The sequence below is a fragment of the Mytilus californianus genome, unplaced genomic scaffold (genome assembly GCF_021869535.1).
Source record: "Mytilus californianus isolate M0D057914Y unplaced genomic scaffold, xbMytCali1.0.p SCAF_6, whole genome shotgun sequence".
NCBI lineage: Eukaryota > Metazoa > Mollusca > Bivalvia > Mytilida > Mytilidae > Mytilus > Mytilus californianus.
The window spans coordinates 81,177,930-81,205,667 of NW_026262712.1; the positions used below are offsets into that span (position 1 = coordinate 81,177,930).

The 27,738-nt window shown below is 30.9% G+C and overlaps 1 protein-coding gene across 36 annotated transcripts in view; it reads right to left on the reverse strand.

The window, feature by feature from the left end:
- The window catches only part of LOC127704447 (cytosolic carboxypeptidase 3-like), a 107,703-nt gene that overhangs the window by 50,973 nt on the left and 28,992 nt on the right, over nucleotides 1–27,738 (reverse strand). For 35 of the 36 annotated variants that reach the window (XM_052208505.1, XM_052208498.1, XM_052208524.1 and 32 more), the window contains 14 exons: nucleotides 21,139–21,209; nucleotides 20,236–20,309; nucleotides 18,512–18,594; nucleotides 15,558–15,640; nucleotides 14,493–14,626; nucleotides 13,676–13,808; nucleotides 12,505–12,626; nucleotides 11,688–11,808; nucleotides 10,226–10,363; nucleotides 8,882–8,992; nucleotides 8,115–8,284; nucleotides 7,429–7,588; nucleotides 6,312–6,413; nucleotides 2,580–2,705 (listed from right to left, as the gene is read on the reverse strand). In XM_052208505.1, coding sequence (XP_052064465.1) covers nucleotides 2,580–2,705; nucleotides 6,312–6,413; nucleotides 7,429–7,588; nucleotides 8,115–8,284; nucleotides 8,882–8,992; nucleotides 10,226–10,363; nucleotides 11,688–11,808; nucleotides 12,505–12,626; nucleotides 13,676–13,808; nucleotides 14,493–14,626; nucleotides 15,558–15,640; nucleotides 18,512–18,594; nucleotides 20,236–20,309; nucleotides 21,139–21,209 — 1,628 coding nt within the window. Of the gene's footprint in view, nucleotides 1–2,579; nucleotides 2,706–6,311; nucleotides 6,414–7,428; nucleotides 7,589–8,114; nucleotides 8,285–8,881; nucleotides 8,993–10,225; nucleotides 10,364–11,687; nucleotides 11,809–12,504; nucleotides 12,627–13,675; nucleotides 13,809–14,492; nucleotides 14,627–15,557; nucleotides 15,641–18,511; nucleotides 18,595–20,235; nucleotides 20,310–21,138; nucleotides 21,210–26,552; nucleotides 27,610–27,738 lie in introns of those variants that run through there. The other variant, XM_052208500.1, reaches the window with a different exon arrangement.

Below are 27,738 nucleotides of genomic sequence, written 5' to 3' on the forward strand. Positions count from 1 at the left end.
AAAGGGTTCTATTCATTCAAAAGTCTACTTTTTTTTATTCTTTCATATGCTACTTTCCTTTTATCTATGCAAGCAGACCAATTAAAATGGCTTAATAAAAATTTAAGTGCATTATTACTACAAGCAATGTAAACTACATGTTTAAAAAGTTTTTTTTCCCATGATACATCTAGTAAAATGATTTTTTATAGCTTAAGATAGTAAAGTTCCTCCTGTAAGAATCTATATAGTACATACTACTAAGGGAGATAATTAATAAATCAGCTTTGGTTAGTACATTATATTTTACATTCATTATACAGTATATATGTCAAAAAAAAAAAAGGGATTTAAGTAATCTTGGACTTAAATTTCAACTAAACAAGGGAAGGTAAAAGAAGCATAGCTGATTATAGTTAATTTGTATAAATTTTAATCGACCTTCTGCATGCCTGTAATATATAACTTTATAACTTATCAGATGTGGAATAGATGTATGAAGATAGTAATCCATGATTAAATGATTTGCCTGGTCCATATATAGACTCTTTAAGGAAGTAAGAAGATCACTAAAGTATCAAATGATTTCCATAGAAATGTGTCTGACAGGTACATGGTCATATGTTATAACTCATTTGTCAAGCTGATAGCTAAATATGAAGTCATTCTGTTCATTAGAACTGGAGAGATGTGTGACAAGAATATTATGTTCATTCAACATATTGAAAAATTAACCCTCAGCAAACAAGAAGAAGGTGTCTGACAGATCTGAAAAGTGGGCACACAACTCATCCCTGCCAAGCTGCTAACCAAATATGAAGTCATTCTGTTCAGTATTACCTGAGCAAGGTGTGACAAAAATATTTGTTGACCAAACAAGACAGAAAAACAGATGGACAAGGTGAATGCAATACAGCCCAAATTCCTAGAGTGGGGGTATAATATAAGTCATTGCTGACTACTTTTAATGGGATGCTGCTATACCCCCTTAGATGCATCCTTATACTAAGTCATATGTCATGATGCCACTGAGATAAGAACTTGGATGAACAACTTAATATTTCAGTGAAGACTTAAATGTAACAGAATAACCATGTCTATGTGATCTTCATCTTATGATACAAGACCAAGTCTTATGGTTAAGTTCTGACAACTTATTGTGCACCTCAAACCCACAGTTATGAATGTCAAGGAGTACTCCAATAGTCCCTACCTCTTTGTTGAGGTTAACTAAAACTATGAGTATTTATTTTCTACACAAATTAAATTTGGTAAACAAAATTGTAATAAATGTTTTATTTTTTAAATATTTTACACATATATGAAGATATCATATAAAAGAAAAGGGTTTCCTGGAAACTTCAATGTAAGTTATACAACAACAACAACCCTCAAATAGTAATTTGTTTTCAACTTTTCTGTAATATAGAATTTTAAATCTTGGAATGAGAATTCAAATTAAAAGCTCATTTGGGTAAATTTGTTTGGTGTTTTTAGTAAAAAAGCTTGTACATTTTACAGGATGCCAACATAATAACTTTGAATCACATTTTAATCACAATAACTTACTGTAGCATAAATTAAATGAAAAATATTTAAAACAAAATTTGTGAGGGTTTAAGCAACTGTGCATTCAATTTACATAAAAACATTTAAAACTAATGTAAAATATTCATATATAAATATAAGACCATGTAAAGTTGAACCATATTACAAATTTCATATTCTTAAACAAAAATATGGATCTTAAATCAAACTAAATGAAAATATCAAAAACCACAAAATTCAGATTTGTTCTTTTCTTTTTTCAAAACTATTTACTTCCAGTTGATATTTAAATTCTTCTAATGGAAATTGGAAAAAATCTTTGAAAAAAATAAATTCTAAAGAAATCAGAATTGTGTGGCTTTAAATAAAGTAGAATTTGTACTGGAGTTTTTCTGTTTACAGATTGGAGTGTAGTGAGAAGTTCATAGGCATGCTACGGTGGATTTATAATTACCATACAATGTTAAAAAGCCAGCACCAAGGCAAAAATAGAATAAATTATTAAATCATCATTCATATATTTTATAAGTTAATAAATACAACTAACTGTAATAACTAACTGTGAAAAAAGAAAAAAAAAGGTTAATAGTTAATTGGGACTAATATATATAGAAAAAAACTGCTATCTATATCATAATATGTAATTCAAATAAAAAATTAGATATCAATAGCAAATAATTATTGAAGTATTAATGTGTCTTTTAAACTCTTCAATATTAAAGTTATATGCCAACAATACTAACAGATTACAGGATATAGCTACTCTAAACCAACTAATTCCCGTGAGCAATTTATTTTTTGCGACTTTCGCGAGTAGAAAAATAAAGTGAATATAAATTGTTGTGAATATGTAAAACTTGTATCTTTTCTTATTTAACAACATCAAGTAAATTTTAATATTGTGAAATAAAATCGCGGCAAAGTGGCAAGAAAAGACATAACGCGAAACAAAGTATTCGGGGGGAAATTAGTTGGTTTACAGTAGACAGTAGATGAAAATGCACACTTCACATGATCACACACATGACTCTAGGTTTACAGTAGAAATATACCTTTGTTTTGTCAGGATCACAGTAGTCTAACAATGTATCACAGAAATGGAAACCTAGCGATTCATAATCTGACATACTGAAATGGTATCCTTTCATCTTGCCCATGGTTGACCCACAGAATGTTGCCTGTAAAACAAAATCACATAGTTATACTTCTAACCTAATCAATTTAATGCTGATATATATATATATATATTCAAAAGAATACCTTGAACACTGGGTATTATCAAACTGATAATAAAAGAACAGAGTTCTAATGTCTAAGCATTGCACATATTTTATCTGTCCAAGGGCAATGACTAAAAAAATACCTTCTTTTTTGTTCTCTAAAACTTTTTATAATTATTTTAGAGAAATGAAGGCTTGAGAGCAAATTTTGCAATGCAATTTCCAATATAATTAATATTTCAAAGGGACATAACTCTTCTACAAATATTTGATCGGCACTGATTTTCAAATCTGTCTGAGACATTGCTGATATAAACCTTTGATATAAATTTGATAAAAATCTGGCAAAAATTGTACACCTGAGAGCTCTTACAATGCAATTTTCCATTTAATTAATATTTCCTTGGTGCATAACTCTTTCAATAAAATGCTTCGCTGGGGCGCAGCTTGATACGACCGCAGAGGTCGAACCCTGAACAGTTGGGGCAAGTATGGACACAAAATTCAAGCTTGATACAGCTATGACTTTGGATTGTCATTAAATATTTGACACAGCATAGGTTTCTGACACAGGATGAATGTGGTGTAAGAACTGGAAAAAATTTAATTTACCTATTATGTTGGAATCTCCATAAACTAAATTGTTTGTTAATTTCAATATATCAAAGAATATGTAGAATTCAATGTTTGATGTAATGTAATAAAGTTGAAATTTGGACCGTTTTTGTTCAATGTGGACCAATTTGGTAACATGTATAAATAATCAAAAATCTAAATACATGGGAGCCCATTTAAATATATCATAAAGGTATTAAAATAGAAAGTGACATCATAGTCATGGCTAAAAATAAACAAAAGTCCTTAATCAGCAACATTTAAAGTAATATCTAAAAATAAAATTCCTTTGTAACCATAAAAGCCCATTTAAATACATCATAAAGATATTAAAATAGAAAATGACATCATAGTCATGGCTAAACATAGCAAAAAACCCTTAATCAGCATCATTTAACAGTAATATCTAAAAATGGAAATTACATCATAAAGGTATTAAAATAGAAAATGACATCATAGTCATGGCTAAAAATAAACAAAATCCTTAATCAGCATCAGCAACATTTTATAGTAATATCTAAAAATAAAATTCCTTTGTAACCATAAAAGCCCATTTAAATACATCATAACAGATATTAAAATAGAAAATGACATCATAGTCATGGCTAAACATAGCAAAAACCTTAATCAGCATCATTTAACAGTAATATCTAAAAATAAAAATTTCTTTGCAACCATAAAAGTAAAATAGAAAATGACATCATAATCATAGCTAAAAATAAACAAAAATTTTTTTATTGGCAAATTTTAAATGGAGTTTATTATACTAAAACAATAAATTTGCAACCATAAACATGATAAAACCCCATTTAAACACATCATAAAAGTATTAAATAATTCAACTACATCATAAGGCTATAAAAATAGAAAATGACTTCATAGTCAAGGCTAAAGGTAAACAAAAAACCTTCATCAGCAAAATTTTATATTGGCAAATTTCCAATGAAGTTTATTACACTAAAATTGTTGGCAAATTTCCAATGCATATATTAACAATAAAGTTATTGGCAAATTTCCAATTTACATAATTTAAAAGCAGTGTAGATGAGATATTTAAATGAGTTTGAATTACCAACCTTACACTGCTTTTAAATAATGTTCTTTACTCAATTATTTGTCTATTAAAATGGAAACCCTTGTTTTTAACCTTTTTTCCCCTTATTCCTTAAACATTAGAGCAATAACCACCACCACCCCCCCCCCCCCCCAAAGCCAATTATTACTTTCCAATGTAACCTAAATTTCCAATATACATAATTTTAAATTTCAATTCCTCATGATATATAACCGTATCATTATTATTTTCTTTCATATATAAATCTGAAACAACCATCTTTAAATCGAAAATTTTAAAGAAAAAAAAAGGAAAAAAAAAAATCCTACCCCCCACACATTTTTTCAACCCCCTTTTGATTCATCATCCCCCACCTCAATCACAACCTTCAATTTGTGGTATGGTACATTGCAATACAATTTCACAGAGATCCATACACTTGAACACAAGTTTTTGTTGCAAACTAAAAAAATCCTTATTTTCGACCAATATTTGGCCCCTTATTCATAAATGTTTGAGCAATTAACCCCAAAACTCAATTCCTACTTTCTCTTCGTGATAAAAAATAACTAGCTTAAAATGTAAATTTTAAACAAAAAAAAAAGGAAAAAAAAAAATTACCCCTTTTTTGACCCCCGCCCCCCTTATGATTCATCACCCCCACCCCCCTTTCCCCCCAAACCAAGCTCAATAACAGCCTTGTCTTTGTGGTATGGTACCTTGTAATACAATTTTAGAGAGATCCATACACTTGAACACAAATTATTGTCTAGAAACTAAAAAAAACTTATTTTAAACCCCTTTTTAGGCCCCTTATTACTAAACGTTTTGGGCAATTACCACAACACTCAATTCCAGCTTTCCCTTTGTGAAATGGAACCTTGTAGTAAAATTTCAGAAAGATCCATACACTTACACACAAGTTATTGTCATGAAACTAGAAAAATGCTTGTTTTTTGCCCCCTTTTGGCCCCTTATTCCTAAAATTTTGAGGCAATTAACCCCAAAATCAATCCCAGCATTGACCCTTTGTGATATGGAATCTTGTGGTACAATGTCAAAGAGATCCATATGCTAACACACAAGTTATGTCTGGAAGTTACAAAAATGCTTATTTTCGGCCCCTTTTTGGCCCCTAATTCCTTAACTGTTGGTACCATAACCCCCAAAATCAATCCCCACCTTCCTATTGTGGTATTGAACCTTATGGTAAAATTTCATAGAGATCCATTCACTTAAACTAAAGTTAGAGTGCGAAAACCATTGTGTATTCGGACGACGCCGCCGGACGTCGACGACGACGACGACGACGACGTCGTATAAAAATAATAGATTAATACTGATTAGCTTACTTGTCATAGACATTGCTGATATAAACCTATGATATAAGTTTCATAAAAACCTGGAATGAATTGTATACATGAGTGTGTTTACAATGCAATTTTCCATATAATTTATATTTCTAAGGGGCATTACTCTTTTAAAAATAGATGATCAGCACTGATTTTTAAAACTGTCCGAGATATTGCTGATATAAATCTATGATATAAGTTTAATAAAACAAACTGACAAGAACTGTACACATCAGAGCACTAACAAGATTGGACAGACAGGTATCTCTATGTCACCCACACCGCATTCTGCCCTTAAATTCTGGTAAGCTCTTAAATAACTTCCACATTTTAAACAAATGTTATCCTTGCAAAAAAACATACAATACATTGAGTTAATTTATATTTGTTCCTGCATTTTTATCCACGATATTTACATAAATCAATAAAATTAAATTCAAACATAGTCTGTACTTTTATGAAGTATGAACTCAGTTTCTATCTGAGTACAAAAGGAAAAAGATTTTCCACAGTAAAATGTATAATAAGTATTTGCCAAGTTACCTCCATTGTATAACTATTGAGGATACCCATATTCCACATGACTATCCTTCCTGTTCCATCCTTACTCTTCTGTACCTTAAACTTACACGACTCATAATGGAACTGAAAAGGAACAGTTAACAAATTACCGGGCTGATATCATATAGACTTATTAGACTAAGATTGAGTATATAGACTTATTAGACTAAGATTGAGTATATAGACTTATTAGACTAAGATTGAGTATATAGACTTATTAGACTAAGATTGAGTATCACCACAACAAGTGTCATTAAATATGATAAGAGGATTTCACAAAACAACCATTTTGCCAAAACTTATCTCCATCTTCCATTTGATACCATGATTCTTGAATAATAATCTAAAGGCTTAAGAATAATAGACATCTGTTTGGGATTGAGCAGGTGCAATTTTTTAAATTTTCATTTTCTGTCTAAAATAAATGCACTACAATACAACTGTTTTCTCGGACCAGTGTTTATTATATGCCTGTTTTGTTTTACTAACGTTATTCTGTCGGACTGTTCAATATAGTTTTTATAAGAATTCTTTGACTGCTTTATAAATTGTGTCTTTTGGTCTCTTGTGGAGAGTTGTCTGATTGGCAATCATACCACCTCTTCTTATTTCTATACTGGATCTAAGAAAGGCACTTTGAATTTCATGGTGCCTTGTGTCAAATACTTTTTTGTACAGTGAAATCTTAAGTGAAATTCTTAAATTGCCACTATAGGTGTGTACCACTTTTTGAAAGTGTCTTCCCTGGGCACCATTTCTGTTTTAATGGAACAAACCTAATTATTTCATTCTATGATTAGAAGTACAGTATACTAATTACATATTTAATTCAGTGTTAGGCTGTGATTGACTTTGCATTGTGTTTTCAAAACAATAAATATTAAGGTGGAAAGTTTAAGTAGTCCAGTTAAAAAAAACAAAAATGATTAATCAGTGCAATGAAGTCTTCAATACTTCATGACAAGAAAACATTATGCTTATTTAATACTTTCTGTACAGCCATATCAAAATGAAATATTTCAATAAATACCAACCCAATGATTTAAATGAATGTTATCACTAATCCCTCATACTTGGAATAATTTAGCATACTAGTTACCTTATCAGGTGCATTTTTATTTAGCATACTTGGAAACACCCTTTCTTTTAACCTCTTGTCTGGAGAATATCGGTTCTCACAACCATATATGAACACATTTTGTTTTCTACTATGACCATGTAAATCACAGTACACTATAATTTCTCTTTCTTGAAGTAATCTGGAAAAATAGATTTCAATATAAACAAATATACTTAAAAAAAGTGTATATCACCAAAAGTTGCTGCAAAAAGGAACATAAATAGATATACAGTAACCAACACATAAATGGATAGAAAATATCTTTTTTTTAAAACAAGTCATTATTATATCAACTTCTTGGATAAATCATTCATACAAAGCTTTTAACGTGGGAGTATGATGGGAACAGACCAAACAAATTATGACGTTGCTGATTAGCTGACATACAATATATTCATATTTAACCACAGGTGTGTACTCAAAGCATTTGAAGAAAGCCATATAATAATTTTAGATAGAAACTACAAAATAGTCAACTCTTTTGTTTATTTAACAGAAATTTAGGTGAAACTTTATATATTCTTGTCTCAACTATATAGTCTGTATTTCTCAATTTCACTTTGAATTGTCTCCCCTTAATAAATTGAGTCACTAAAAGGCACATTGTTAAGTTTAATTCTACAGAAAAAAATGTTAATCTTTTTAAAATAAATCCTGGAACAAACCTTCTAATCATATTTTTTGTATGCCACACAGAAGGATAAGCATCTTTCAACACAGTTTTATAGTTTCTATTTAAGTCTCTTCCTGCTAAGGAACACCTATAATTTCCAACAATCACACCATCTGGGTTTAACATTGGCACTATTTTGAATATGAAAGTATCTCTCAACAGCTGGAAAATATAAAGAAACATACATATATATATATATGCTTTAGTTTAATTAACATGATCATCCTCGGGACAACAGTTTTGTAATTTACTAACTTGCATCTAAAAATTATATGAAGAATGCAAAAATGATCAGTTCCAGATATGAATGTATGCTGGGTCCAAAGGCACTTTTTATTTTACTGTGCCATTCATAAAAATTTTAATAGATTATTTCCTGTACTTGTTCAGGCTATCTTGCTTAAACAATAATTGCCTTGTTACCTCTTCCCCATATCCAACCCAAATACAATCAATACTGGAACAGCCCTAACTGCATGTGCTTTAACAAACAAAATAATATAAAAGCATTGCACCTTAAATTGTATTAGACTATTTCTGACTACTGAATCATTTTTAGCCAAATATCCCATGCAGTCTAAAAATAAAGACATCCTAAAACAGAAATAGTTTAGGCTGCTGCTATTTTGTCATTTGTCTCGTCAAATTTTAATTTCCTGTAATAGTAGTTAAGTTATCTCTCAGATAAATATCGTGTATTGTGACCAATATTTTTTTATTATCTATTTTTTATAGATCTAATTATTTATTGAGACAAACCTTGGCATCAGCAGAATTGCCTGTAAGATAATCCAGGAAGCCTTTCATCATCCAACTGGCATTGCATTCACCAGGGTGAACACGAGAAGTTATCACAACTGCTTTTTTGTGCTGTAAAAATATTCAATGTAAAGTTAAGTTATTGATTGAAACTATTTAAGACTCTTAGGGAATGACTGTAATATTTTTTCTGTTTATGAAGAAATAACATCAAAAATGTGGTGCACACTGAATAACCTGCATAGTGGGTTATTTAAAAGTGTGCACCACATTTTTGAGGTTAATTTGAATAGACAGAAAAAATATTACAGTCATTCCTTATAATTTAATTCTAAATTCCATTTCTAAGGAGCAAATCATGAAAAAACGTTGATGATGTCACGGTCATCTGAAAAAATTATGTCTATGAGCTAATAGACAACAAACTTTCAACCAATCAGAACATGTGTTACATCCAAAATTAAATTATTTAAGGAATGACTGTAATATTTTTTTTGTCTATGAAGAAATAACATCAAAAATGTGGTGCACACTGAATAACCCGCATAGCGGGTTATTTTAAAGTGTGCACCACATTTTTTATGTTATTTCTAATAGACAAAAAAAATATTACAGTCATTTCTTATAATTTAATTCTAAATTCCATTTTAAACCGGAGTAAACCATGAAAAAACGTTGATGACGTCACAGTCACATGACAAAATTATGTCTATGAGCTGATAAACAAAACAGCGTCAGCCAATCAGAAGACGCGTTACATCCAAAATTAAATTATTTTAAAATGTACATAAATTTTAGACTCAATATTGTCAACAAGACTAACACATTTGTATATAACTATAGGTGTTAAACCTCAAATTAAGTCTTTGCTTGAGAACATACACTAAGAAGTAATATTTTCTTACAAAGCGGTTTATTCCTTTTTGTGTGATGCTTGAACAACAAAAGATTTTGGAAAAAACTCAGTATCAAATGAAAGCTTAAAGTGTCTGGATAATTTTCAAAATAAAGCTTCAAGGAATAATTCACCAAATTATCAAATTTCATGAGCTGTCAAGAGACGTGTTAATTTCTTCTAAGTTTAACACCTAGGAACAATTCTCTTTTATATGCAATTAAATATTTCCTTATTTTTTAAGATGTCTGTAAGGAGTGTAGTTTTCAAATAACATAGTTGAGGTCTGATTTTAGCTTACGGCAAAAAGATCTTTTTTTTTTAAATCATAGAAAGAAAGGGAAATGAAAAGTTTGTACACTCAATATATGTTTATTTGATCTGTTGATGTTTATAAAGAGGGTAGAAAGCACAATGACTGGGACTGACAACCCTGTCATTATAATTACCTTGATATCTTCTGGTGCTTGTGAAGGGGAGGTAATTGTGAGTACATAGACTAGATTTCCTGCTAATGTTCTACATAAAACTCTCTGTTTACATATCTTTGACTTAATAGGATCATTTGAGCAGTCCAACAAATAATCCTGAAACAAGGAAAAAATTATTATGAATCATAAATACACTACAAATCACAAGTTTCAAGTTAAAAAGTATTTTTTATATGATTAACTAAATGTTTTTTTTTCAATATACTATGACAGGGATTTTCCAACAAAACTTATGTTGGAGGTTTTATTTTTTAGGTATAGGTTGTGGGTCATTTATGGATGTATATACACTTGATGTATACAAAATATCTTGGTTTGTGGATTCAGTGTACAGCCAAGAACAAACTTTTCTATAATAATTTACATCATCTCAACAAATTAACAGTTGTTTCTTTGGTTTACTCTTACTTTTCCAATCCAAAATATACTCAAAAGATGATACAAAGCAAGGAAAATAAAGGAATTTAATAAAATATACATAATTTTTGTTTCTGAACATCTTTATCTTAAATCATGTTACGGTAAGTTTAAGATCATTTATGGTAAATTTAAAAATAGCACTAAATTCTAGGCCATAATTTAATTTTCCTCTACTACTTTGTTTGCAATACCTAAATTCAACTAAAACCTTTTATTCTAAAACAAAAACAATAAATGGGGAATGTGTCCATGGGACACAGATGATGCCCCCACTTGCATATCATATAAAGTTATAAAGGGACATAACTGAAGAACGGTAAAAGTGACGCTACCCAAATTTGTACTTGATTTGAGTTTTGTGGTAACAAGTATTATGTATTAGTTTCATAACATTTGGTTGAGGCAAACTTAAGTTAAAGAATGGAAACAAAAAATTCAGCAATTTTTCCATTTGTTAAGGGGCATAACTCTAGAACAGTAAAAGTGATACCACCAAAATTCAATCTTGATCTGTATTTTATGTTAATAAGCATTGTGTATAAGTCTAATAACATTTGGTTACGGCTAACTTAAGTTAGAGAACGGAAACGAAAAATTCACCAATTTTTTCCATTTGTAAAGGGGCATAACTCTAGAACTGTTAAAGTGACACCACCAAAATTCAAACTTGATTTGTTTATTGTGGTAATAAGCATTGTTTATAAGTTTCATAACATTTGGTTGAGGCAAACTAAATGTAGAGAACGGAAACGAAAAATCAACAATTTTTCCATTTGTAAAGGGGCATAACTCTAGAACGGTTAAAGTGACGCCACCAAAACTTAAACTTGATATGTGTTTTGTGGTAATAAGCATTTTGTATAAGTTTCATAACATTTGGTTGAGACAAACTAAAGTTAGAGAACGGAAACCAACTTCGGGATGTACGTACGTACGTACAAGGGTAAAACTTAATGCCCCCTCCACTACAGCGGGGGCATAAAAATAGTAATACAAATACCTGTAAATCTGTATATGTATATGGAAAACAATGTGCAAAATAAACTGTGTCATGACTATTTGGAAATTGTACAGTCCATGTTAATGAATAGAATGGCTTCTCTCCTCTACCCGATTGATACCTGAAATACATCATTACACCAAAAATATATAATGTGTTCACTAAATTTATTGCAAGTGGTCAATTATAATTAAATTGTCACCTGAATCAGTCTGTTTCACCAGAGCATTGTTAATTTCAACACCTAATTTAGTTAGGTCTTCTTACAATTAAAACAGAACTTAGCAATTGTTAAAAATATGGTTAAGACATACGTGCCTTCTGCTTTAAGTAATACTGAATGAAATTTTAAATATACAATGAAAGTTCCTTACATCATTTCATTTGGTCTCTGGTGGATAGTTGTCTCATTGGTAATCTTACCACATCTTTTTATTTTTATAAGTTACATTTGCCTGTCCAGAGACTGGAATCTTGTTATTGTTTGTCACTGGTTCTCTTTTTTTTGTTTTTAGAATTTGGAGTGGATGAATGAATTTTTTTTTTTATCTCTTTAGAATTTGGCATCGATGAATGGTTTTTTGGTTGTTACTGTTGGCTTCATTTAAAAATAGAAACCACACTGATGATTATGACTCGCCTACCAATGGATGGATTCTTGAAGACTGTGTGGCAACACTTGATGTCTATTTTAGTTAACTATTTTTTGTTGGGTTACTGTCTGATTTATGTTTAATCTATGTTCTCTTTTATTGATATATAGATTTTGATTCAATAAAGTGAACTTAGATTATGTTTATCTTAAAAGATGACTCACTTTAAATTATTTTTGTAGTATTTAATTTCTGCCCCACATCGTATCCATCCTATCTTTTTGCCTTGAGCATTCTTCTCACTGTACATTAATGGTCTCATTCCATAGTTATATAAACTGTCAGGCTAAAAACAGTTAATATTATGTTAAATGTTAAAAAACTGTCTTCATATCATTCATATGTATAAACAAACATCAATGAAGCCAAAGAGGAGAGATTAAACCATTTTCCTTTTGCACACATGTATTGGAGTATGCAAGCTCTTTGCAAGTTAAAAATACCTTTAAAACAATTCCTATACTAGCAAAGGGGTGTCTGCTTGGCTGTGGGGATTTATAATAATAAGCACATCTTGTATGGTCTGATTGAAGAAGTTAAATGAAATGCATTTGTGGGAGTTTGTCAAGCTCTCTAAAAACAAGATTCCTTACAGAAGATTGCCATTCATGTTGTGCAGGATGTTAAAATACACAGTAACCTTTGGTCTAATTGAGGAGGTTTCCTCCAAGATGCATTGATGAACTAGAACTTGAAATGACTGTCAGACACAAGGGAGGTTTGGTGGGACTGAATCTGGTTCAGCCCGCCACTTTTAATGAAATGACTGTCATACACAAGGAAGGTTTGGTGGGACATAAATCTGGTTCAATCCACCGAGATCATGATTTTTTTTACAGGACTCATACCCTTAATACTTATGATTTGCCTACCAGTATTCTAATCTATTATTGGCAATTTGTACATTTTCCTTTTGATCTTACTATATTTTTCTGTATCATGGACAGGACCTGATACCCTAAATATTAGGCAATGACATCACATAACATGCAGCAACGTTACATGTACATGTCCATCCATGTCAAATCATCAATGAAATGCACGCGACTTCATTCATACAAGCGAACAACTATCACAAACATTTTGTACATGTAAAAGTAGTTTTACTAACAAATTCATTTTATTTCATATTCTAAACCAAAAAACATTTTGTTAAGACTAATTTGCCGATAAAAAGAATAACGGCATTTAATTTTTTTATACTGACTTCATCAGCTGGAATATCAGCTCGCCCTAGCGGGCTCGCTTGATATTATTGCTGATAAAGTTAGTATCAAAAACAAAAATACCATTATTCTATATATAATGGAGCAGCTAAAAAACACACAAACTCACCTTCATAAAATTGACTATAGTAAATCTATATGTTACATTAGGTCTAGTGTTTGCTACTCTAAAATAAAACCATTGTGTATTCTTTGTTGTGTATAAATCATATCTTAGCCAACATTCATAATCTGTTTCAGACCTGAAATGAAGAGATGAAATGACCCTTAAGTTCACATATGTCTAATGAAACTATTTTTGTTCACAAACTGTTCAATTACTTTTTGGGTACAATTCTTTTCAATTAAACTTTGAGCTGGATTGAGCTGTTTCATAAGGTAGGAATTTATTGCAAAAGGATATTGTAGCCTTACACCTCTGGTCAAGTGCTGACCTCAACAACCACAACTGCAGTTAACAACCACGGTTTTACAAATTCATTCTTTTTGTGCGTAATGTGGGCCATGAAGACCTCCAATTGAGAAATCAAACATAAAGTTTTTCATAATACGACATAAAATCTCACAGGAAGCATAAATTTCTTTCTGTTACTTCAGCTTATACTAGCAAACTATGTCTGTAAACTTTTACATACACTGAACACTAACATGCCCTTTTGGTCAAACAGCTATTTAAGTTTCGGTAGTTAAACATCCTTGACTTTCAATTTTTGGCTTTGAGCATTCCTGATGAAGGTAAATCCAGAAAAGACTCATATTTATAAAGTGTTATTTTCAGTCTTCCAGACATAGAAACCTTTAGTTGATTTTTATTAAATCTAAGGTAAATAATTCTTCCTTGGTCAGCTAAATTTTTTACATTATTTCTTCATTTGTTTCTTATAGCATTTTCAGATCATTTATTTGTAATTATTTATTCTTCTTACGTTTGAACTGCCCTGGCAAGATTTCCACTTTCAAATCGAGAATCAAATAGAAGTGTTTTATCCTCAGGAGATTTCAGGTTACATGTTACTTTTTCTGGTCCTGTCCGACATCCATTTACTCTTGATCTCATAAACTAAAAATCAAAATAATAAAATGCATTATTACTAATTGAATATTCTTTCAGTTGTAACTATAGAAATGGCTGATGCCTAAAAACTTTAAATTGGTACATATGTTTATTTATCAATAAATGAAGTGAAGTCTGTTCTATTAAAACATACATGGAACCCATGGATGGCATTTTTAGTATCATCAATGGAGGGAAACTTAAATATTCTTAATAAAATTGCCTGAGAAATATGATAACGGCCTATCCTTATTTTGAGACTATAAGTCAATGGTTGATTGGTCGAAGGTTCAAATGGAATTCAATGGTAAGTATTGGTAAGTAAAAGCTCCAGAAAGAAAGTATTTTGTTGTATTTAAAATGGTAAAAATATTCAGGACCATTTCTGAGGACTTTGTATAAATGTAATTTTACTGTTTATACAATACAAAATATCAAAAACAAAGTTTTTGTTTCTTTTTCTGAAAAGATATTTTTTTAGGAAAATTGTTTATATATCTGATTGCATGTTATCGTCCAGTGATTTAGCTAAAATTGTCTTATGGTTCTGGTGTCACAATAAAAGGTCATCATTTATTCCACTGTTAAAACAATAGCACAATAATGTGCAGACTTCCAAACTGATTGTCCAATTATGTCAATTCAAAAGTAAAATTTAGCTGCATCACTGTTTAGATTGTATACACAAATGTTTTTTTATCAAAAATTCCAATCCTAATCATTCATACTGAAAACCTAACCTTGGCAACATGGATAGTAAACACTTCATGGTTGGTAAAATGATATCAAGGACAATTCATATCTCATAGATATCTATAATTCATAATGCAGACTTTTAAAAACTGCCCTTAATTGTTGGATTTAATTTCATGGTTGATATTTCCAATATTTTTTGTTTCACTGTTTATTAATGACATAACTTAATCTAATTACTTACAAAACAAGCCTTTGGTTCATACATAAATACAAGTCTTCCGCCATTTTCTTCTCCTCTTACCATTGGCATTTTTTCTGCTCCAGCTGAAATGTACCATCAAAATCTATAATATGCTGGTTGAAAATAAAAAGAGATAAGCTTAATGTGATTATCATAGATACATTATAATTTATAATCAGACTGACAAATACGTCTCAATCCTCACAAACCAATATAATTGACCTAATCCTGACAACTGAAACTGAGCAATAGAGCATAAAAATGAGATCAAGGCATAACTAATTAACAACCAAAATATTGCTGACCTTTCATGTATAGTTAATGAGAAAAATACCTGATTCTGAAAACTTAACCTGACCCCTGGAGCTTGAAAAAGAGATCAAGGGGATATGACAATAGTCAGAAGACCACACCTCATAACCAACATACCAAACATCATTGTCCTATCATGTATAGTTACTGAAGAACAGACCTAAGCCTAAAAACTTAACCTGGCCACTAGGGCATGGAAATGAAGTCGAAGGCAGGTGATAATAATTGGTTCACATTGTTTTATCTTGAAAAACCTCCATACATTAATTTTGTCTGTCATATTATTTCTGTAATTGTTTTGTCGTAAAATATTCTGTTGGTTTTTTCATTTGAATTCTATGACATTTTGTCATGTTGGGACTATACAGTATGGTTTTTTCTAATTGTTAAAGTTCCCTATAGTTGCTTAAATCCAAGCCATTTGGACTCCTGGACCAGTGGATAGTTGTCTCATTGGCAGTCGTATCACATCTTCTTATTTTATATCCATACAAATATTTATTATCTTAAGTGAAACTGTTACTGTGGATAATATATAGATGCTTTCATTTTTATTTTCACATTATTAAACATAACTGACATATTGAAACTATCTCAGAAGATTTAAGCCTCAGATATAATAAGGATCAATATAATTTGAAATTTATTTATATAATATTTCATACATAAACGACAGTACATCATACGCCTCTAAAGGCTGGTTGGTGTAAATATACATGTTTATTGACTTATACATATGTTTAAAATTGTAATATATTGTGTTTCATGTACATGTACCAAGTTGTACTTTAAAATAAAAATATTTATCTATCTATAGAGGTTATTTGCAAACTGTCAACATGGCAGCTTTTTGTCATAAAGGTACCTTAGACTTATCAGGACAGATAAATACCATATAATTGACTATGTTACATAATAAAACAAAAAAAAAACACATATATAAAGAAAAATAATTCTATAAAGTGGGTCATTTCGAAATTCTGATTTATCATTTAAATTTATTTCTTATTTACAAATTGGTTATATAATGATGCTTATATAAGCAAATAATTTATGTTTTGACATTTACTACCTTTTTCTTTAAAATGTCAATAATCATTTATTACTTAACATTTCTGAAGTATGTTTTTAGAGAATTACCCAAGTATAAAAATCATATTTCATGCCAATTATGAAAAATTGGCTATAAATCAAATATTATTGGTTCAAATTGTATATTTTAGTATACTAATGCTGAAAATTGATATCCTTTTAGTTGAAAATTTAATTAAAATTATGCACCAATAAGTTCAATATTTCAATAAATAAACACAGAAAGTTATTCACCCTTTTACAAGAGCAAGTACAAAACTTCAGGACTGGTATCATGGGCCATTAAGGACTGTCAACTGTTAAGTGTAACGACTTCTAGGTTTAAATAGCTATTTACAAGTGTTTAATTAAATATTGGAATAAAATATTATATCCTTGTATACAACCAATACATATAAACAATCCAGACTCTATATATAGTATTGTAAATTCTTCAAGGGAACACAAAAGAGAACAGCTTTAGTCTAAAAACATTTAAAGAGGCTATTAAACCCCTATTGACATCACAAGTTTGAAATCATACACCACATTAAATACGTCAATAATTAAATTTTAAGTCCTTGATATACCTATTGAAGAATTATAGTTGACTTAGTTTTTTTTCCCACTTTTTCTTATGGTTTATAATTACATATATGTGAAGCAGACATGATATAAATATAAAATTTGGAGATGTGGTGTATTTGCCTATACTTGAATCATCAAAGAAAACTATGATAGATGTTTGCCAGAACAGTCAATCTACATTTTATAAAAAACATAGTCAAACCTGTAAATAAAGGTCATCATGGAGACCAGAGAAAATTGACTATAAAAGAGGTCATCCTTGGGACCAGAGAAAACTGACTGTATAAGAGAGGTGATCTTAGAATTTGGCCCGTTCAAAATGCATGGGTGTTACTACAGCTGGGAAAGAAATGGGTGACCTGACAAGACAGTTTTTTGCCTAATAGAGGTCACCTTTATAGCAGGTTTGACCGTACACCAAAGAACAATTCTCTATTTGCACATATTTAAGGGAAAATCTCTTAAGTAAACAAAGCATTTTAAGTTTCAATCAGGAGTAAGGATTTTTTACACAAAAACAATCATTTTGCTGCATATGATTTTGTTTCATGTTGCATTGAATATAAAAATAATGAAATGTGGTATGAATGCCAATGAGATAGCTATCCACCAAAGTTCAAATGAAGTGGATGTAAGCAATTATAGGCACCTGTATGGCCTTAAACAATGAGAAAGCCCCTTACTGAATGTATATTTTGTCACTGTGACAGAGATTTTTATGCATATGCTTGCCAAAGAATAACTGAAAAGCTTTAAAGACAAAACAAAAACAAAAACTGATGAAAGTGCCAAAAATTTGTTTAAAATTTTCAAGTCATTTTTCACATTGAAGGTGACATTGTTTCTAAGGGAAAACTTACATTAAGTCTATTACAAACACAGAGAACATGAGAAACGTGCAAAAATTTATCAATATCTGTATGACATTTATCTACAGGTATGACATTACAACTGTAGTACTATAATAGGACTTGTTTACTTACTTGGTTTATAGAATGGTTCAGGTTCTGGAGGGATATAATACATGTGTTTTATTTTTTCATTCAGCACTTGAATTTCTGATGGCCTGTAACAAAAGAAGAAATTAAAAATATCATTTTATTTACTTTGTAAATACAAAAAGGGAAAATATCAATATTTGTTGAAACTATATAACAATGGGGGTGTGACAAAAATTACAATTTTCAAGTATATGTTTAATCAAATATTTGTATTTGACATGTTGTATACAGTATTTAATGAATTAAGGATGGTTGTATGTGAAATTAGTTTGTAACAATAGTTCAAAGACCTTAAGTCTTGTGATTAATGTTGAATATCCTAAATACAAAATGATTTCTTTCTTTGCTTTTATTTTTGCAGAAGTCTACTGTGATTTCTATGCTATTCCTAATATCATCAAAAATATACAGATCCTATCTATGGCAATTGAATTTTCAGCATTAAAAAAGGAAACTCTAAGTATGCTTCAATGAGACAGCAACACAACTGTTTCAGTACAAAGTTAATAAAGTATACATCTATTAAGGTATACAGTCTTTGACTTTGCTAAAAGACTAGTTTCACTACCTACATTATATAGCAAACTTTAAACTGCACCAGGTCTACAACTTGTGTATGAATTCAACAAAAGACAAACAAATATGAGATGAAGATGGATTGCTGTTTGACGTCCAGTGGTAAGTTAAATGCATACTCAGGACAAGAACACGTTAATCTGATATGAAAATGAGTACTGCTTTGTACCAACATTTTACAATATTCAGATTTTTAACGTGCTAGTTAACAAGGTAACAGTCAGCAGGAAGACATGTCACTGTACCTGGACACATTATTCTTACCCACAACCACTAGCACTTTAGACAAGCATGCTACCACAAGACCACCAATGCAATTATATCAGACACAAAGTTCTTAACACACAATAATAGGAAAAGACAGATTCATTCAAAACATTTTTTCATACAAGTACATTTGCAAAAAGTAGAAACATTGTCAGCAGAGCTAAAATCATATTCATTTACTACTAATACTCATTTAACACTACACAGGAGGCAAAAAAGACAAAGTCCATTATCAGGTTCAGAAAACCTCAAACCTCATAGTGATTAAAAGTTAAAACAAATTGAGATGCATTATGTCATTAGGTACTATTTCAGTGAAATCCACTCATTGGATTTAGAAAGTGTAGATAATAATAATAATAATAATAATAAATTCTTTATTTAAAGAGGGTAAACACAGTTAGTTACAATTACTAATCTTCCCTAAGGCCCTCATATACAATACAAGTAAAAAAAAAATAATAAGACACCTAAAGTAGAAATGGAAAAGTCAATTAATTACTGTTGGAAAGGCTGCAAAATCATTTTGACATACAAAAATTCTAATATTTGATACTGAACAATCATTAGATTTGCCATCAGAAACTAAAAATGCTCTTTAAATTTACATTGATATCCAATAGCTAGTGCCAGCTCTGTGGTCTCATGGTAGCATGCTTGCCTCAAGTACTGTAGGTCATGGATTTTATCAAGTAGCAGAGTGTATAAAACAAACAGCTCAAACTATACACAGGGGAAAAGGCTATATATAATCTAACTTGAATATAGCTACTGCTGACATTTTGTTCTACTTGTAACAAAACAATAAGTATCACTATACTGTGAACCATAGTGCTTGATATAACACTATACATAATTATTACCATCTAGCTGCTTGTTGTGGACCAAGTTCTTTAGACAATGCAAACAAACTCCTGGGTTCTCTAAGTTTTGGTACCTGAATGAATAAAAAAACATTTGAAGAATTATCAGTTTACTGCACACTTTTAAAAGTACAATAATAGAAACAATGAAAAATAAAATTTTATTCAGTATTAAAAGATAAGACACTTATTTTCACTTTATAATGTTGACTATTTTCTCAGTAACTCTTAATTGAGAATTCTTCCTCTTTGGGGGCTATCAAGAAAAACATATTTTTATGTTTTTTGTTCATTATCTTAGAAAGTCGATATTCCGCTGATGCTGCCTCTCCACAAATAATTTGCTTGTTCTGTGTTTTACAAATGTTCTTCTTGTCTCAAAGTATTATCTTGAAACACATGAATAAATAAACCCATTCTTGCTCATCAAGTTTCATTGTTGTATTTCAATTTCTTCTGCACATTTTGCTACAGTAAAAAGGCATCCCCAATACTTTTTCTTGACAATGTATTTTCTTATACAAAACATAGCTAGTTTACATGAATTTCCCAAAGGATGCATGAAAAACTATGTTCCAAGTGGATTACAAATCAACACATTGAATTTTTATAGGAACTAAAATTAATATTCCAATTTGGTGCCTAGTGGTTTGTTTCTCATATGAAACTGTTGTGCTATGACAATGGAGACAAGCAACAGATAAAAAGGGATGAGAGTAACATTAGATGATACAGAATGGTTTCACATGCATATTCCCCATAGGCTCATACTTGTAACTGAAATTACTAGAATTACACAGGCAAACATTCAATAAGAAACATGGCACCAAAGATTCAATATTCAAGAAATTTGCCTCAATAAATTAGAAATAATATAAAGTTTAATTACAAGAAAGCACATACCATTCCTTTGCCATCTTGATAGCTATAAACCAGTTGTGTGGTCCGTAATAACTCTTCTTGTAACTTGTTATCTACAAGTAAAATTCAGAACATTTATTCCTGCTGTACATTATAAACACACTGACATATTACTTTGCTTTTTGGTTTTTATTCAAATAAACTGTAAAAATTATTGATTTCTTTGAAACCTATAAAAGATATGCCAATATAAAACATGTACAACAGCATTCAGCTAAGCCGAAAGCTTTTTTTTTTCTTCAGAAAATTGTTATTTAGCCTTGTCTTTTAAAAAATATAGCAAAATTTTTATCATTCAAGACTTATGAGTTTATCTAATTAGGTAGCATTTTTTCAGTTACCATTTCTAAATAATAATTCAGACAGCCTAACAAAAAAGGAATGCTGGTTTTAAATCTTTTACTTCAATACTAGTATAGTTATTATCATGCTCATTTTGTACATTTATATAGCAATACTTAACAATTTATATATCTGTATTGTATATTTTATCAAAAACACATTTAAGAATATTTAAGATTCTACTGAACAAAATAAAGTCTACACCACTTAGCCCACTAAAATAATATATAGCTAATAAAAAATTATTTTGATTATCAAATTCCAATCTCTAGCCTCAACCATTGTTATACCTCTAAACAGTCGAGCACTGTGGGAATAATTTTCTTCTGGAGTTGTCTCTGTATAAATAATCTCATTGGTTACAGCATTTTTGTAAATAGAATATACTTCATTTATCATATTATCAATGATTTTTCTTGCTTCAATTCAGAGTTCTAGAAAAGTGGTGGTACGAAGTTCATAACCGATACAATTTTGGTATTTTGCAATAGAAATAATAGTAACGATCGGGAGATTTTCTTCAAGGACCACCGGAGAAAAAAAGATTTTTCAAGAACTCTGCTAGTTCAATACACCTCCCCCTCGCGAATATTTTCAAAACTATTTTATTGCCAAGTTGCTAGTAATGACAGATTTTAGGCTATATATTTTTAAATAGCTAATTATGGTATGATAATTTGCATGAATTCATCAGTACCATTTACTGTTTATCCTCCTATAAGTTACTTCAATATTGTTAGCTTGATTTATAATGCAAAATAAACATGTATCAAATACATCCAGTAGGGCATTAGCTCAATCGGGTGTATCAAATACATCCAGTAGGGCATTAGCTCGATCGGGTGTATCAAATACATCCAGTAGGGCATTAGCTCGATTGGGTGTATCAAATACATCAAATAGGGCATTAGCTCGATCGGGTGTATCAAATACATCAAATAGGGCATTAGCTCGATCGGGTGTATCAAATACATCCAGTAGGGCATTAGCTCGATTGGGTGTATCAAATACATCCAGTAGGGCATTAGCTCGATTGGCTGTATCAAATACATCCAGTAGGGCATTAGCTCGATTGGCTGTATCAAATACATCCAGTAGGGCATTAGCTCGATTGGCTGTATCAAATACATCCAGTAGGGCATTAGCTCGATTGGCTGTATCAAATACATCCAGTAGGGCATTAGCTCGATCGGGTGTATCAAATACATCCAGTAGGGCATTAGCTCGATCGTTTGTATCAAATACATCCAGTTGGGCATTAGCTCCATCGTGTGTATCAAATACATCCAGTAGGGCATAAGCTCCATCGGGTGTATCAAATACATCCAGTAGGGCATTAGCTCGATCGGGTGTATCAAATACATCCAGTAGGGCATTATAGCTCGATCGGATACATCCAGTAGGGCATTAGCTCGATCGGGTGTATCAAATCTATCCAGTAGGGCATTAGCTCGATTGGGTGTATCAAATACATCCAGTAGGGCATTAGCTCGATCGGGTGTATCAAATACATCCAGTAGGGCATTAGCTCGATCGGGTGTATCAAATACATCCAGTAGGGCATTAGCTCGATCGGGTGCATCAAATACATCCAGTAGGGCATTAGCTCGATCGGGTGTATCAAATCTATCCAGTAGGGCATTAGCTCGATTGGGTGTATCAAATACATCCAGTAGGGCATTAGCTCGATCGGGTGTATCAAATACATCCAGTAGGGCATTAGCTCGATCGGGTGTATCAAATACATCCAGTAGGGCATTAGCTCGATCGGGTGCATCAAATACATCCAGTAGGGCATTAGCTCGATCGGGTGTATCAAATACATCCAGTAGGGCATTAGCTCGATCGGGTGTATCAAATACATCCAGTAGGGCATTAGCTCAAAAGGGTGTATCAAATATATCCAGTAGGGCATAAGCTCGATTGGGTGTATCAAATTTACACCAAGTTTTTATGGTTATTACAAAATGATAGCGATTTCAATAATGTAGGATTTGAGTCTTAATTCAGCAATTTAACCTAATATTATGGTAAGGCATGATAAATGGATATCCAATTACATTTAATGACATCTTGGTGTAAATAATAAAATGATATCTTACGATTCAGTATATTTTGGCCACTAGTTTATAAATGAGGGAAGAATAATGGCTAAAGTAAGAAACCAAAAGATCATAAGAAGTTACAATCATATTTGAGAATTATAATGAAAGAAGTTAAAGCACCACTTTCGTCCATGAACCATAATAAGACAATTTGTCATCCAAACAATAACCCTCTCGGCTCAATATGGTGTGTTTGAAAACAAATAAGGAATGGGCTAAAAATTGAAATAGTTAACTTTAAAGACAAAATTAAACAAACAATTTGACACTTTCTCTGAACAAAACATTGACGGATCTTAATATTAAATACTATTTAATGTATAGATACAACAATCTGTCATGACCTTAAAAACCAATAAAGCCTATTAAACAAAGAACAATGAAACACAATGTCTGACCTGTTAATTCCTACTTAAGAATAAATATCTTAATAAGCTGTGGTCATTATATAACCCACTCAAATATTCTTTGATCTAAACAGGTGAAAATCTTATTAGAATATAACAGGTGCTTTCTGATTTCATGCAAATAAGCTGTTTAACCAAGTTTTTTTTTTGTAGAGCAATATCTTACTGATATAGTGTCCATCATGGAATTTTAGTCTTTACATCAAATCTACCTTCATCAAATGAAACAGCTATCAAATCACCCATGGTTATTGAAATGCCTCACTGACTTCCAAATCAATGGATAAAACATTAACAATTGAAAAAGGCAAATCTAGACAGTTTTACAGACAGTATTTACTTATACAAGTATATCATGTATATATATATACAGAGTTTATTTAGGGACATGCACCCATGCAGACACATTTCTTACAAATATCAGGCATTTTACTGTAAAGGAAGTCAACTTTCTAAAGAAACACTCTAACAAATTGCTTAGTTTCTGTACAAGGTATTGGGTTATCTTTGACATAGGGTAAATATATTATCTTATGCACAAATTTCATATTAACATTCGACAACAAAAAGTTATTTGTCAAATAACCAGAAGCAGATTTAGAATGGGGTCCTCTCTCTAATTTAAGCTCATCAGGGGGTCCTCTCTCTAATTTAGGCTCGTCAGGGGCCCTTCTTTTCCAAAACCCTAGATCTGCACCTGATAACCTCTACACATTATTGTCATATCAAGTTTTAAGCACTATAACAATGTCCAGCTAGGTATAATGTGCATTTAAATAGCAAATGGACCACATGACCAGACAACAACACCATGTCTTCTATCAAATCCTGCATCTCCATAAATACTAATCCGAAAACAACTACCCTGGATTAAAATGAGATTTATCACATAGAATTCAGTAAACTGATATATGTATTTATCATATTTACATTTGTACAATAACTGTCTTATATTAAGCAATCTGATCGGTATCTTGGTGACTGAGTCTCCTTTTCAAATGCATTGAATTTAAATTTAGAAACCCGAATATATAATACATGATACACGTTTGTATACTATAAAACGTAGAGAAACTTTTTTATAGTCAATAACTATCTTTTCAGATCATCTTATATTTCAGTTTACACAAGTAATTGCATTAGAATGGTGTAAATGTAGATTTTCTTATACTAAACATGTCCAAAATTTTAAGTTCTATAAATTTGCAAAATTTAGGGCTTAAAGCTTGTAGCTTAATTTTTATAGCAAGAAATTAGAACAGCAGGCTTAAGAATTTTGTATAAAACATGTTTGAAGTGTTGCTATGGGAATAAGTTCCTCACGTACCAACCTCAATTTATTTTAGTCGGCGGGCCCTTATAAATTGATTGAAATGGATATGGACTAGGTACTAAAGAAAGTATATCCCACTGCACTATGCTGTTGGTGCTCCCAAAGAAAGAGATGAGGCATGGAAGATATAGCTTTCAAGCAGGTGACATAAGGGTTTTAATTGCATTTCATGGAATATTTACCTCCAAAATAAACAAATAAGCTTATCAATCATGAGATGCACGTCTAATGGAATTGATGCCAAAAATTAACCAGTCTGACATTCACATGTAAAATATATGTTAAAGAAACCAAATTGTTACAGAAATATCTGACACTGAATAAGTGAAATGAAACATAAATTATAGATACATGCACTCTCTAAAAATATATAAAAAGATCACAGGAATCACAAAAAAATACTGGACAGAACAACATACCATAAAACCAAGTCAGTCAATAATCATGCAACCACAGTGTAACACCTCTCAAAGTACTGCCTTCAACACGGAGCAACCACATTTTAACTTGTACATAGATTTTTTCAATTTCCTGTTTTTTTTTCTTCATCATACTTTGTTACTGTACATCAGCTGCACTTGATGACACAGCATCAGCGTGATAGAATTTTCCTTTGCTGATTAACGAAAGAAGCAGAACCACCAACACCGGACTGTTCCAACTCTTGGTCTAGATAATTTGAGTTAAGACTAAGTAATAAGATTACTAGACATGCACTCTGAATTTCAAATATAATTGACAAATATCATGAGATCCTGGGATATCAACCTATATATGAAAATTCATCATAGTCACTGTATCATGAAATGTAGGTCAAGTTGATGCAAGTGCTTTGATCAATGTTGTGTTATATAAGAGGAATGCAGTAGTGAAATGTCATTACATATATCAATTTGGGCTTCTGAGAAATGTGCATGACATTTTGTGCCTGTACCAAGTCAGGCTATCTATTCCATGTGTTGTTCGTTGTTGTCTTTGAATGTCTGTTTTCAGGAGTCAAATGTTGGTTGTTGATGTGGTTTATTGTACTGTGCAGTATTTTAGGCGATTACTATTATCCATTTTAATGTATTACTTAGATTCAAAACTACATAAGATCCAGAAGGACATACATGCATAAGGACAATGGTCAGACAAATGTAAATTATGATATTACAAGCCATACTTATGACAAGGAATAAATAATTTCTAATACTATCATTACATTACCTGCATTTTTGAAAAAGTCCAAAGACAATATGTCTGAATTAACAAAAGAAGACCAAGGAAACATTAGGAGGCGATCGTCTTCATCATCTGACGAGTTCTCCCCATCACTCAGCTGAATATCTATCCCAGGCAACCTGGTTAGCTGATCCCCTCTCCCAGTCATGTTAAATATGTCCTCAATGCTGTTATTCATTGTCCTTTTATGTCTTATATTAGTAATTCAACGAAATGTCAGTATACTCCTAACATAAATTTTATTTTCCTTCTTTTCTTCGTTTCACTTTCAATGGCAGTTTTAATCTTATTCTATTTTGCATCATGATTTAATTCTCATAAATATTAATAGAAAATGTATGTATCTCAATTCTATGTACATTACAGTCTACACATTTTAACAAAATATTTGCATGTTTTGCACTATCGAAACATATTTGTCCCACAAAATTTTTAATCCAATTTATATATCCAAAATGTCTGGTGTTTTAATCTTTATGTCTTTAATGTACATTTCATGTAAAGTAACTAATCAATGCACGATATTACTCCAGAATTTAATCTTTAAGCATTTTGCTTGCATTATAAATGCAGTCTGTAAACAACTTGAGAAAACAAACTTAATCGTCTATTATTTTGTAATCAAAGACTTATAAAATATTAATGAAATTATTGATAACTTCAAATGCCTTTTAGTTATAAAACACAGTTTACCTAATCCATTAAACCACCATTATAAGTTCCAATAAATTACATAACAGGATATCAAAATACTTTTTTTTAATTTTCTTTTCTTTAATATTGAAAACCTCCGAAATAAGATATTCTAACTCCAATAAAAATGCAATTAACTTTTTCCACACTGACTAGATCTCTTTCTTGAACACTGATTTGTACTGAACACTTTCAAATGAAAACAGATCCATAGAATCCAATAATATATTCACATCACCAAAATAAATAGTTCCATTTTAAACATTCTGAATGATACATATTATGGAAATATTATCCTATTTGAATACAAATCAACTTCATCAAAGTGAAAGCATTGATCATGTGGACGGTTGGTATTTAAAAGGGTAGATCTAGTTTCAAATGACTGAACCTACTAAAAACGGATCAACATGCCCAAACCTAAAACCTTTTAAATTTCTTATTAAGTAACGGATACATTGTATTTAAATATTCTTTA